Source organism: Astyanax mexicanus, chromosome 1 (assembly GCF_023375975.1).
Source record: "Astyanax mexicanus isolate ESR-SI-001 chromosome 1, AstMex3_surface, whole genome shotgun sequence".
NCBI lineage: Eukaryota > Metazoa > Chordata > Actinopteri > Characiformes > Acestrorhamphidae > Astyanax > Astyanax mexicanus.
The window spans coordinates 76,986,748-77,001,947 of NC_064408.1; the positions used below are offsets into that span (position 1 = coordinate 76,986,748).

Here is a 15,200-nt window from a genome sequence, read left to right on the forward strand (position 1 = left end):
TGATGTAATCTCTCAGAATTGTATTTTAATGAAACAACACAGAGGATGAAGGTGAGAGAGATCAGATCTGTGTTGCTTGTCTTCTCTGCTATCGTGGGACCTGCTGGATATACCACTGAGACACTGTCATCCCTTACTGCATACATATCATCACCATAGCAACAAGGAAGAAGATAGTCTGAAAGCTTTTGAGTGTCTAATACACAGCAGTGACAAACACAGCAGTGTGTGTGTAGGTATGAGTTCAATTTGAATCTAACAAAGTAGACAGTAAATCAACACCATTAGTGTTAAATTCAATGTGTGAGTGTAGTATTTTCCCACCCGCAGTGTTAATTTAACAATAACTGTTGATATAACACTGGGTATTGTCCTGTGTAAAAATGAATTAAAGAGTGAATGGTGTCACATAGAAAATAGTGGATGTTTTCACCAATATTACACATATTAAACGTGTTTCTAAAGAGTGAATACAGTGTAAATCACTTCTATACAATCAGGTCACACACACCTGACTCTACACTGACACCTTGTGGCCTAGAAGAACAAGTGCAAGTGTAATTGGACGGCTCAAAGTGACTATAAGGGACTGTCCACTAGAGGGCAATCACAGGACACATTTTAGTCACAGCCCATCAAAAGTTTGCGGACACAAGATGTAGGCAAAGCCTCATAAGCTTCTTGTCAACAAAAACAGATAGATTTAAAATTGAAATTGAATTGAAGGGTGCACAAATTTACAAAAAGGACATGGACCAGATATATTCCATACGTAAATATTAGTCCTAAAGGGCTACACAATTAATAATCTTTCATTAATACTTCTTTCTAGCGATCAATCCACTTCTGATCAGTTCATTTCAGCCTTCTCCACATTTTCTCTCCAGCTCAACCATCTCTTCTACCCCTTCTAAATAATAAATTACACCACAATACTTGAGATTTGAACACATTCTAACCAACCCTAAAACTAGCAACGAAAGTGGTTTTTGGCTGATCAGGCACATCAGGGCAGGGTATTATATATATAGATTTTTCTCAAACCCTGACCATCTATCTAGCTAATTCTAAAGTTGTATTTTATTAAACACACAGTGGGTTTAATTTATGTTTTGATTCAGAGACGAGTCTTTTTAACCAGCTATCAGAAACAATCTCATCACAGTTTACATGATTAGCTTCGATACCTTTCTTTTAGAAAAATCGCTGTACATCCAGATATATAGCTGCCCGAACTCACAGCAAGGGGAGGGGCGGGGCTTCCCCACACTAAACCCTCCTCTGCGCTCCGCAAAACCAGCAAGCTGATTGCATGTTTCTCCTGAAAGGCGGGACTTTCTCCTTGAACCGGCACCACGATTGGTTAAGAGACACACAGCGGTCGCCTGTGGCCTACATATTTTTTATTTAATATAATACGGGAAATTTACAGGAAAATACTAATACGGGAGGGCGGCGCGAAAGAGGAGTAAAATACGGTAGTTTCCCGGCAAAAACGGGAGACTTGACAGGTATGAACCAATATTTTAATCTAGCACTGTCAACATTAATGAGTTAATGTTGGAAACTTTAAGAAGTTAATTTATCGTAAATTAATCGTGTAACTAAATTGACAAAGGCTAGTGAGGAATTAGCAGATTTATTTAGTGATATAAAACAACAACACTTACTGTTGAGTTCAGAAGGTATCAGAATATCAGAAGATATTTATGTCTACGTCTCTCTCTATATATATATATATATATTTGTTTTACTTTAATCTGTATTTAACTTGTGTCTTGTAGTATTTAGGTGTCTCAGTAGTGAGTTAGTGGAGGACTAGTAAAGAAAAAATTGTATTGTACAGTGTAACTGCCTGTTTACTGTTCACATCACTACAATAAACCTTAATCTTAAACCTTGAAATGAAATCCTGTTGGAAGATCACCAGTGACCAGTGGGGGGCACACTTGACTAAAGTACACATATTATAACCCAGAGCCAAGAAACTGGGTCTAAATATTAACACTAACACAAGTTAACATGTTAGTTAACAAACATGCTAAAGTTTATGCTCTCTCTCTCTCTCTCTCTCTCTCTCTCTCTCTCTCTTTTTCTCTCTTTCTCTTTCTTTCCCTCTCACACTCTGTCTCTCTCACACTTGGATGGTCATGCACACAAACACACAGCTAATGACGTTTTTCCTCATTTTAAACTGTTGAATGTGGAATATGGAGCTACACTAACGTTTATTTTCTCTTTTACGACTGAAGTCAGCACATTACAACACTCTACTTTAAAAGCATTAAAACTACACTGAGATATTATAATATAGTAAATGCCAGGGGTAAATAACACTACACCATTACACCATTATTACTTTTCCCTTCCCAAAAATACAGTTAATTACCAGGATTTTAAAAAAAGGATTTAGTCTCAGAATATTGTTGTGATTAATAAAGCTTTTAGGGAATTGGCACCAATAATACAAAACTAACTAATTATTTTATTTACATTTAAATTTACATGATCAAAAGCTTAGTCTTAGGAGGAATCATGTGATTAATCGTGGTTAATCACAGAATTATATTGTGTTTTTTTTTTTTTTAAGATTTTACCTGGAAATGCATTGATGTCGATTACAGCATGCTGGCCTGTTTGGTTGTTGATGATGATATCGATCCCAAACAGAGACACTCCGAGCGTCTGTCTTAAGCACCTGGAAATTTTCTGAATGACATCATTACTAGGCGTCCTGCACTGGCCTTCCAAGTTTTCCCTCTAATGAACAACAACACAAAGCAAAAGAGGTCATTTATGGGGAGCACCTAAACACAGTTACATTACATTAACATTACTGTTAATGAGGGGTATTTCACTTACAGAAGTCAAGTGTGATGAGGACTCAGGCTTGGACACATGATGACTGTTAAAGGATATGGCTCTTCTATCTGAATGAGAAAAAAAAAATCAAGTTATTGACTGGGTAGCTTTCGAGCCAAATGTTGCTTTTTGGTCTGTAACTCAATTTCAGACATTTGTAAAAGATATTTAAGACTTTACTGTAAGGGCTAATTTTACTGTAATGTAAATAATATATCATATATTGTCATTATCCTTCTGCAATACAGTATGTCACCAATTTCTTGCAAATTACATCATTATATCATAATTAATAGACTCTGTAGGGCCGCTGTCATTCTACTATCACACAATGCCTGACAAATCATCATTTATCTACTGTCAAAATTGGTTTACTGATGACACAGTCAACACTGCCCTTCACACAGTCCTCCACATCGTGGGGGCAAAGACACTTATGTCAGAACGATGTTCATCAGCTATAGCTCAGCATTCAACATGGTCACCCCACACAAAATCTCTGAAAAGCTCCTCACCCCTGGACAGACCCCATCCCTCTGCAACTCTTTGAGTTGTATATGCATGCTGCACATACAACTGTTTCTCAGCCTCCCTTGTCTGCAGTAGTTAGTGAAAAAAATCCTCAGAAATATGAGTCGATCAGGAAAGGCTCTGAAGTCAGGACCACACACATACAGCGCTGAACCTGGGCTGCAGTAGAAGGAGGTAGCTAAGGAGGAGCTTACCGCTCTGTTTACAGAGCTAGTTAGCATTAGCTAACTTGTGTAAGTAACTATAGGTTTAAATCGTATCTCCGGTATTTCCACGTTTTACAGAGACCTTAAATATACACTAAGGAAGCACGGTTTGACAAGGCAGCACTACTCGACAGAACACCGGTGAAAGCAGACGCTGTTCGCGTTGGATTTTATGATATAGAGTGGACTCTGGGGATTTGCACATTGTGAAACTGCCCAATCTCCTAATCACCAACCTGAGGTAAGAGTTTAGTAGGGTTAGTTTAGCTGAAAGAAACATTATCAATGCCACTAGGAGGGGGAAGGGGAATCCTGACGTTAAGTGAAGTTTAAGAGTTAACTTTTACAAGCACTCAGTGCTGTATCTTTACTACTAATATCTAGTAGTATCTACTAGTATCTTTACTGTACCAGTACATCAGTGAGCAGCAGACAGCACACCCAGATGCTTTTCTCATTCTGGCTGGAGATTTCAACCATGCAGACCCAAAGAGTGTGTTTTCTGGACTTTTTAAACACATAGACTTTCCAACCAGGGGAAACAACACTTTGGACCAGGTCTTTACTACAAAAAGAGGGGCTTACAGAGCCTCCCCCCTCCCCCACCTCGGAGCGTCTGACCACCTCACCATTATGCTAATGCCAGCTTACAGACCACTGGTTAAAGTCTCCAAACCAGTTCTGAAGCAGGTACGAGTGTGGCCAGAGGGTTCCTCAGAGGCACTTCAGGACTGTTTCAGCACAACAGACTGGAACATGTTTAGAGAGGCTGCCACCCACAACAACTCCACGGACATTCAGGAGTACACAGAAACTGTCTCTGCCTACATCACCAAGTGCATTGATGATGTAACCGACCTCAAGACCATCACTGTTCGGGCTAATCAGAAGCCATGGCTGACAGGAGAGGTCCACAAGCTCCTGAAGGCTAGAAATGCAGCCTTCACAGCTGGAGACCAGGCAGGCCTGAGGACAGCCAGGGCCAACCTGTCCCGCGGCATCAGGAAAGCTAAGAGGCAGTACTCCAAGAAGATATCCCAACGCTTCAGCGACAGCAGAGACACACGGAACCTGTGGCAAGGGATTCAGTCTATCACAGGCTACAAACCCCATCCACAGACCTGCAACAGCGACACATCTCTGCTGAACGACCTGAATGGATTCTTCGCAAGGTTCGAGCCATTCAACAACACACCCGCCCAGAAATCCATCCCTCCTCCTGGTGACCAGGTGCTAACGCTCTCCCAAGACAGTGTGAGGAGAGCATTCAGCAGGATCAATGCTCGAAAATCTCCTGGACCTGACAACATTCCTGGTCGTGTGCTGAAGGACTGTGCCTGGGAACTCGCAGAGGTTTATACGGACATCTACAACACCTCTCTGAGTCAGGCGGTGGTTCCCACATGCTTCAAAGCCACCACCATCATCCCTGTCCCTAAGAAGGCATCGCCATCCTGTCTCAACGACTATCGTCCGGTTGCACTCACCCCCATCCTCATGAAGTGCTTCGAACGACTAGTCATGCACCATATCAAGTCTTCACTCCCCTCCTCCCTGGACCCCTACCAGTTTGCATATCGGTCAAATCGCTCGACCGATGATGCCATCTCCACTGTTCTCCACTCAGCCCTCACACACCTGGACAAGAAAGACACCTACGTCAGAATGCTGTTTGTTGACTTCAGTTCAGCATTCAACACAATCATCCCCCAACAGCTCATACACAAACTGGACAGTCTGGGGCTGAGCACTTCCCTGTGCAACTGGCTGTTGGACTTCCTGACTGGTAGACCACAGGCAGTGCGGGTTGGCAGCAACACATCCAGCATCACCACACTGAACACAGGGGCTCCCCAAGGATGTGTACTGAGCCCACTCCTGTTCACTCTGCTGACCCACGACTGCACACCAGAACACACCTCCAACCTCTTCGTCAAGTTTGCGGATGACACGACGGTGGTGGGTCTCATCAGCAACAACGATGAGTCACACTACAGGAGCGAGGTGAGCCGCCTGGCCTCCTGGTGCAAACACAACAATCTCTCTCTGAACACAGAGAAGACTAAGGAGATTGTTGTGGACTTCAGGAGAACTCACACACTGCACACTCCTCTGTCCATCAACGGAACTGCTGTGGAGAGGGTGAGCAGCACCAAGTTCCTGGGTGTGCACGTCACAGAGGACCTCTCCTGGAGCACCAACTCAGCATCACTGGCCAGGAAGGCAAACCAGCGTCTCTACTTTCTCCGCAAGCTGAGAAGAGCTGGAGCCCCCACCCCCATTATGACCACTTTCTACAGAGGGGCCATCGAGAGCATCCTGACCAGCTGTTTCACCGTGTGGTACGGGGCCTGCACAGCATCCTGCCGCAGGACCCTCCAGCGCATCGTGAGAGCAGCTGAGAAGATCGTTGGCACCTCTCTCCCCTCCCTTCAGGACCTGTACAGCTCCCGCCTCACGCGGAAAGCCCTCCGTCTGGCAGGAGATCCCTCCCACCCACTACACAGCTTCTTCAGCCTGCTGCCATCAGGGAGAAGACTGCGGAGTCTCGGGTCTAGGACCAGCAGACTGCGAGACAGCCCCATCCATCAGGCTGTGAGGATGCTGAACTCTCTTCCTGCTCTACCCCCCATCCCAATCCTGCCCACAGCACACACACTCTCATCATCCTGACCCCACATCCTCCCACCAACACAGTACTGAAACTCTGCACTAGAACACACACAGTACTGTAACTTTTGTAAAAGGACCTGCACTACACACCCAATACCTGCACTACTGTTACGCTGCACTGTCATACACACTTTAATTCCCCAAGAACTGGGAACTTTAAGAACTTTACCAGCCTTAAGCTAGATACAACATTGCACTACTGTTATACGGGTTCTATTTATATTGTCACTTGATCTTAATCACCATTAATATTGCACTATTATCTTCTGTCTCACAAATGTCTATTGTGTTTTTGTTGTATTGTACATATAGTGTCTCCCACTCATTTAGATTTAGATTATATATTTATCTCTTTTTATTTCTATTTATATATCTATTTCACCCCCACCACTACTGCACCTTGTTCTGTCTCATGTATGTCTGTGTCCCTGCTGCTGTATTGTACACATAGTGTCTCCCCTTTTTCTTTATTTTTCTTTATTATCCATTATCTGTACTTGCTGTAAAATTGGGAAGGAGAGTAACGTAATTTCAATTCTATGTATGTCCTGTACATATGCAGCATTGACAATAAAACTACTTGACTTGACTTGACTTGACTTAATGCTGTATCTCTGAAAACATTTTGTCCTTTAAGTTTTAGCGCTGTAAAATTGACTGTGGGTCATTGAGTGTTAGCCAATCAGATGCCATCTGTTTGCATGTATGAATATTAATAAGCAGCAGCTAAAACCTGTTTTTCTTCAGAGACCAGTAATTAAGTGATCACATGGCATTCATTTATACTAGAGACCACAACTAGACATTTTAAAATGAATTGAAAAACGGTGGAATGAGACCTTTAAAGGACACACCTCAATCAGTCAGAACTGGCAATCGTACATATAGTACAAGAACTGAAAGCACAGGGACCACCCAAAGCTAAGAGCTGAGCCCCCTACTGTACATACAACACCAGCATCATCAAGTATGCTGATGACACCACAGTCATTGGACTGATGACTGGCTGGGCTGAGACCGCAGGAGGGAAGTGGCAGATTTGATGGCCTGATGCCAAGACAAAAATCTGTATCTTAATACAGAAAAGACAAGGAGCTGATTGTCAAAGAAATTGCCAAGAAACGATGTACAAATAATTTGTTACCTTACTTAGGGTACTTAAAAACCCTATAGAGATCAATCTCTCTATCCACACTGCCACTTCCCCATCAATCAGACAGGTATGTATGCTATTGAATATTACTGCCATGCTCTTTGCTACATATTTATGTGCACCTCTCTCAATATATATATTTATTTTTTTTACTTTAATCTGTAGTTTCAATGTTGTCTGTAGTATTTAACTTATGTTGTGTAGTATTTAGGTGTCTCAGTAGTGAGTTAGTGGAGGACAAGTAAAGAAAGAATTTTATTGTACAGTGTAACTGCCTGTTTACTGTTCACATCACTACAATAAACTTTAATCTTGAACCTTGAAATGAAATCCTGTTGGAAGATCACCAGTGACCAGTGGGGGGCACACTTGACTAAAGTACACATATTATAACCCAGAGCCAAGAAACTGGGTCTAAATATTAACACTAACATGAGTTAACATGTGGAAGAGAAATGAACAGGTTTACTGATAGTAAGATGGTATTAAAATTAAGTGGAGTAACACAGCAGAGCCATTAGTGCCAATTTCCCTTTGCCTATAATTCCTGGTTTCTTTAAACATAGCAGTATGTCATAAACAACTTTAGGTAAAGTATCTTTATAAGGAAATGCACAGTGGGACTATAACCTTTGGCTAAAACTTGCTGAAGGAGACTAGGTCCTTTTTAATGCAGGCTACCCAATAAAATGCTTTTATTGAGGTGGTTTGTGTCCAATAATCCACCCGTGCTGCTCTCGGCTTTGAAATGCAGGCTACTAAAGGGGGAAACCCCAGTATACACATATACATTCATACACACCTAAACCAAATGACCTTTTCCAGCTTTGTCATGACATGTTAAACACAGGCTTTTTTTAAATGTATGCAATTTCTTTTAGCTTATGCTGCAAAGAGCTGTTCCCTTCCAAATGATTCCAGTATATGTGAACTCAGTGTCTGTGAATCTTTAGGTCATTTATTTGTATTTGTATTTAGAATATTAATATTACTGGGTTAGTAGTAGATCTAACTACAAATGGCCCCTCTAGGTGGGCATAGTCATTAAAAGGACTTGTCTAGAAAAAAGCAATAAGTCACTGGAAGATTTCTCACTGTAGTTACTGTGGCTCATAACTCTATATCCTCAGTTACTGTGGTTTATAAATCTTTAACCTCTGTTACTGTGTCCCACATGTCTATAACCTTAGTCACTGTGGCTCATAACTTCATAACCTCCTTTACTGTGGCTCATAACTCTATAACCTCAGTTACTGTGGTTTATAAATCTTTAACCTCTGTTACTGTGTCCCACATGTCTATAACCTTAGTCACTGTGGCTCATAACTTCATAACCTCCTTTACTGTGGCTCATAACTCTATAACCTCAGTTACTGTGGCCCACAAGTCTATATTCTCTGTTCCTGTGGCTCATAACTCTTAAGCCTCTCTTACTCTGGCCCATAACACTATACCCTCAGTCACAATGCCCCATAAATCTACAACCTCTGTTACTGCAGCACATAACTTTACAACCTCAGTAACTCTGGATTGTAAGTCTATAACCTCTGTTAATGTGGCACACAAGTCTATAACCTCAGTTACTGTGGCTCATAATTTTATAACCTCCCTTAATGTGGCTCATAACTCTATAACCTCAGTTACTGTGGCCCATAAGTCTGTACCCCCTCTTACTGTGGTTCATAACTGTATAACCTATGTTACTGTGGCTCATAAATCTATAACCTTATTTAGTGTGGCTCATAACTCTATAACCTTAGTTACTGTGGCTCATAAGTCTATAACTTCAGTTACTGTGTCCCACATGTCTATAACGATGTAGAGTGGATGTCTGTGGCCTGCAGGCTGACTGACCTGTGGGTCCGGAGGGAAAGTTCCGGATGGAGGGACGTTCCACCACACTGTAGGCTTCACCCACTACAAAGACCTTGTAAAGCACAGCATTGTGGTTGATGAAGCTCTGGATTACACATGGAGGCCTGATGTCCTTCAGGTCTTCCTCACTAAAGATGATGGCCATCTAAAAGGCAAAGACGCATTTACACATTATTAGCTTACACATTAACCATGCAAATGGTTACAGATACAGATTAAGATCTGAACATAGAGGTAAGCATTTTCTAACATTACCCATAAGAAAAAGAATGTCCTACCCTCACATACCGTACATTTAGCACTATCTTTCTAAGGTGTGGTAAGGCCTGTTTCTACATCATCAAGATAACTTCACTCTATAGCTCTTTAAGCTAAACCTTCGAAGCAGAGACCAATAAGAATACAGTTTTTACTTTATGAGCCTCATAAACTTACTGTGTCCACAATCATAAAAACACACCTACACACTCATTCCATCAGACTAGAGTAACACATTAATCCTAGATATCCCACATTGTCAACACAGGCTTTTAGTAAATGACTACATGCATTGATTCATTATGGCAAGATTTTTTACTGTATGCTGGAAAATATTGTAGATATAATAGCCACACTGACAATCATTAGCAGCAACTTTCAAAGTCAAGAAAGTGCTTCTGGTTTAAAACAACTGTGTATTCTTAAATATACTGCCTGTCTATAGTGGGGGCAAGTTTCTTTTATTAATTTTGCACATCTGTTGCATTTGCATTGCTCTATATATGCTCTGCTCACAAATGTGGTCTTTTGTGCCTATTTTTGTTAAGCTAGTAAACCATTACAGCAATACTGCAAAAATGACTCCAAATGAGAAATGAGGTACAAAACTCAATGCATTTTAGAGATTTGTTATGCAAGTTCTCAATAATAATACAGGAGTGAGAAGTAATGTAAAATTGCTGCTAAAAACTATTGTGTATTTGTATTTTGTATTTTGAAGCCTGTTTCTCTGATATCTGGAGAACCAATATATTACTATGTGTCTGAAAAGTGTGTAAGCATTTGTTTAAAAGAGTGTGTACATCCTTAATTGCAAAATGACCATGACTCTTTATAAGAAGCTAAATTATAAGGGCTAGTAGGGAGTAGTCCAGCGGGCTATGCTAATGCGCTGCCACTATGATCAGGAGATCGTCCGTTCGAATCCTGTTCATGCAGCTTGCTATTGGCTACCAGAGCCCTGAGAGAGCACAATTGGCCTTGCTCTCTCTGGATGGTTAGATGGCGCTCTCCCCACGTCACTCCAAATGGTGATGTCGTTCAGCACGAGGCGTCTGTGAGCTGATGTACCGGAATCGAAATGCTGCGCTTTCCTCAGAGTGCTCTGTGATGCTACTCAGCACAGCAATAGCAGTTTAAGAGGAGGCAGTGGCTGTATCGGAGGAGGCATGTGCTAGTCTTCACCCTCCTGGTGTAGGATTATGGAAATATTTTTTCAAGGACAGCCAATTACAGCAGAGATTTTTTTTTAGTCATAAAGAGACAATGTTCATACAAAATTATTTTTGGGAACAAAACACTAATAACAGTGTTATAACTGGACATACTACAAGATCACTTGGGATAGGGGCCCTTAAGTATGTTAAATGACCAACAAAAATTTAAACAAAGAAATTGCCAAACTAAAAAAAGACTAAATCCACAACAGAATTAGTAAACCAAACCCAGCCTGCAACTGCTGAATCTGACCATGTGTAGCATCATCTTGGACTCAGTAAATATTAACAATGTCATCTTTATTTCTATTTAAGGATTAATGTACTTGTGACCTCAGTTGTGTTGTTTTGTTTTCTGTTCACGGTTGATGAGCGACACTATGCTCATTTGTTTTAAAATGCGAGGGGTCCCTAAACTTTTGACAGGCAGTACATTTATTCCTTAGTGTGATAAACATGATAAAGCACTGCAGAACACAGTGAGCCTACAGTCTGTTTTACAGTGGAGATTACAATCAGTAGAAGTGAGTCACAGTGTGTTCTGAGGAAGGAGAGGCTGGCTCTGAGTTAATAGGGGTGAAAAACTGTTTATTCATATGACAGATTTGATGTTTGAGGATATTAAAAACAGAAGAACAAGAACCACACAAGTGTATTGTGTCCTCTTACCTCATGGGAGTTAGTGCCATGTGCTACCTGGGTTTTACAGACTGTAATAGAACAGAAAACAGAAAAAATCGTACATCACCACTGAGACCATCAGAAAAGGAGCATAGTGTCTGAATTAGATTAGACTCTGTTTTGTAGCCTGCTGTTATAAAAAACCAAGGTTCAGTGACCGTAAACACCTGTAGCTTCTAAAGTTATTGTATTTAGCTAACAGTGATGCAGACAATTTAAACATTAGTTGGCCAACTTGTTCCCGTTCCCTGTTGAAATATTAGAAATGTACATGTAAAAAGGGCCTTTTCCGGTCTAAAAGACACCTAAAATTACCTAACAATGCTCTGAGTGACAGGGAGGGAGTAACTAAACCATCCTTTACTACCAGCCATTTATGAGCTTCTATTAACGATGACAGATGTGTAATGATGGGCCACTTCAGCCAGTCAAAATATTTATCATCACAATGGATCCCGCAGTGAAATTAGTTTATCAGAAACAATCTGTGTTAATAGATTCACTTACTGAAGGGGAAGGTGATGCCATTCACATGGAGCTGCTCCAGCATGTCTGGCCCACACTCATTGCTGAGCACCATAAACGAAGGAGAGCAAATGCGGTCATCTACCCCCCACAGAAACACAGAGAAAAGAAATGGAACATAATTTTATATGAGCATTGGATCATTGGATTAAATATAAGTCCAGCTAATGTATATGTTGTTCCATACCTGGCAACCCAGTAAAAGGGGAATATGCAGTGGATAAAATAAGAGGCTTAAATACAAACAGATTTGCACACTGTAACGGACAATAAAAAAAACTTAAACTGCTTAAACTAAGCATGTATTTGATGAAACACTCTATTCATGAAATGAGTTAGTAAAGAAAATAGAATACATGCTCCTTTATACTATTTGCGATTTAATTATGTGTAATTTATGTCCTTAAACTTTAAATTGTCTGGGACAGAAGGGCTACCACAGAAGAGCTACAATTTCTGTCCTATTTTACAGTATAAGATTCATTTTTGCGGCATTTTTACTAAGTTTGATAAACCTGATGTCCTTGTTGGGTTTGATAACATCCTCACTTGCTCTCTAAGCATAAACGTGAGGGGGAAAACTGTGGTGTCTTTCACGTAAGACACTGTGGCCATGTGGAACCTCTCTAAAACAAACATGCAGGAGACAGCCCAGTCCTCCAGAGACAGGCAAGGCCACAGTCCAGAACAGGCCAGCTTTTGTTTTCTTTTCCTTCAGTTCACTTTCTTTCTATATTGGCCTGAGAAATAAGTTTAGATAAAATATACTGAAGTAGACAGTAATCTTTCAGCATTAACAATTCAGTATATTGTATTATTACCTAATATTTGGCACATAGTACCAGTTCTACTAAGGCACAATATTATTCTTGGACCCATGGTAACTTTTCACATGGTAAACAGTATCACGTATCTGTAGCGTCTCATCTTGATCTGTATCTTCAGCTTTTTATGTAAACCAACTAAATCTTAAAAGAAAACAAGCTCTGTGTTATTAATGCACTTCTTGGGTCAAAAACATTTTTTCTGCACTGACTGAAAGATTTTTACTGCAGTTAAAAAATGCAGCAAATGACTTGGGCTTATTCTGATTGACATAATTTGCTTACATTTAAGTGACTGGAAGATTCTATACAAAGTAAGGTGCTAAATGGTTTATAAAACATACAACAACCATAACCATATTATAACCATTAATTCCATAAAGAATCTTAAGACCCATGAAAAGCATTTGAAGCATTAAGAACTTGTTCAGGTCTAAAGAGTATAAATATACAGTTTTGGCCCCAATTATTGAATTGCCTTATAAAACAAAAAAGTTTACGAAGGTCACAATAAAAATTTGATGACACTAAATATTAATCAACATTTAAATAATTAGAACTAAAGACTTTATTTATGAAAAAATATTGTACGTTTGGATTGTTAAACATGCACCAGGTCAAGGTAACCCAGGAATATTATTGCTGTTATTTACAGGTAAACATAACAGGAGCGTTAATACGTGGACATAAAAATTCTTCAACAATTCAGAAATTAAAATATAAATCATAATGAAAGCAAAAATGTTCTTCTATGGCACCACACAGAGAACCCATCGCAGCACCTTCGATTTTATTGTATAACGTTGCTGTTTAATGAAAAACAAGTATCTCCAGTTCTGTCGATTTTTAGTTTACTACATAATTTGAACAGACAAACTGTTCCAAAACCAATATTTTTTGATGAACAAAGCAATTTTGGAGATACTTGTTTTTCATAGGACAGTCAATATGCGAGATATATGTGATGATTTATGAGGATCATTGGAGTAATCATAGTCTACTGTACAGTCAAACCAAACACTATTATCATTTACCAACAGCAGTGTTTGCAGTGCCTCTAAACTGTGGACCTTTGCGCCAATACCTACTGATTACATTCCATCTAATCATACACAAGCCTTACACATCAACTCATGGAAAATGTGCCTGTATTTAGGAAGCTTAAATCAGCTTCTGATTGCCCAGGCAGATTACGACACAATCAGAAACCAGCACGTGGAGAAGGCGAGTGAGTGGGGCTTAAAAAAGAGTGTGAATGTGGCTTGTGGGGTACAGTGGGTACATTAGTGGCGTTATCTTCCTTTTCCCAGGATCCTTCACTGTGTTGTTTCATAAGCTAATAGCCATGGAAGTGGTTGCCTGGTGAGGCAGCCCAAGAAAAGAGTCAGTGCCTTGGAATTCTAAACACAGTTCGCTCCCCTGTTAGAGACACATGGGCTGCAGCCAAGGCTGTTAACCTCTCAATACCCCTCGAGTGACATCTGGCACCGACACGTCTCTGTGGAAGAGACAGACAGCTCTGCCACGCTTTTGCACAAACAGTATTTATGGAATTTACCTATCCATGCCAACGTGGTATTTCCTAGAAACTGCAGTGACGTTTCAACTGAGCTTCTACTGTAAGAGGATGGCACCTGGGCTAACAGGAAGTCATCTACACATTGGCACTCTCACTGGAAGATCATCAGTTTGATTCCCAGCAATTACACAACTATCTGGGGTGGAAGTTCGAGAGAGCATATTTGGTTTAGTTGTCAGGATCAATTACGATCACCTCCCTTTCCATGCCCATTACGAAGCACAAGACGTGTCCAGAAGGGTGTGTCTTAGATGATTTAGTGAGTTGAGCTGTTCAATGACAATCAGAGTCAGAACAGTTTATAAAGATTGCATGGCACTTCACACACCTTGGAGAAAGCATGTTCTGAGCCTCACCTGACCATGTGTGATTTCATTTAAATTATAATTATGTAGGGCACACAGATTGAGCTTCTAAATTTTAGATTACGTAGTGAATTTAAGCTAATATTCTTCTTCTTCTATTATTATTATAATTATTATTATTCTTTTTAATTATTATTTAGTTTACAGGTGTTCTGTTAAGCTTGGCCAGCAGCATAATTTGCAGCAGGAGAATTCTTAGGCGGAGCACTGATATGCCACTTATGTATTGCTATGAACAACATTGTGATACATGGCCATGATTTCAAAAAGAACATAACTATAGGCAGAATTTTTAATTGTATGTATATCATTCCCACATTATGCTTCCTGTAGCTTTACAAACCAATATCACCGCAATCTGTTAGTCATGTTTGTCTGCAATGTTTACTTAGATATAAAGTTAGGGCTGTTCACAAGAAATTGTGAAATAGTTTTTTGAATCAGGTTTTGA

General features: G+C 40.2%; 1 protein-coding gene across 2 annotated transcripts in view; it reads right to left on the reverse strand.

The window, feature by feature from the left end:
• The window catches only part of itpk1a (inositol-tetrakisphosphate 1-kinase a), a 36,760-nt gene that overhangs the window by 4,156 nt on the left and 17,404 nt on the right, over window positions 1-15,200 (reverse strand). For both annotated transcript variants that reach the window (XM_007258196.4, XM_015608112.3), the window contains exons 6-10: window positions 11,964-12,062; window positions 11,445-11,485; window positions 9,280-9,445; window positions 2,863-2,930; window positions 2,598-2,760 (exon numbers count right to left, since the gene is read on the reverse strand). In XM_007258196.4, coding sequence (XP_007258258.3) covers window positions 2,598-2,760; window positions 2,863-2,930; window positions 9,280-9,445; window positions 11,445-11,485; window positions 11,964-12,062 — 537 coding nt within the window. The remainder of the gene's footprint in view (window positions 1-2,597; window positions 2,761-2,862; window positions 2,931-9,279; window positions 9,446-11,444; window positions 11,486-11,963; window positions 12,063-15,200) is intronic.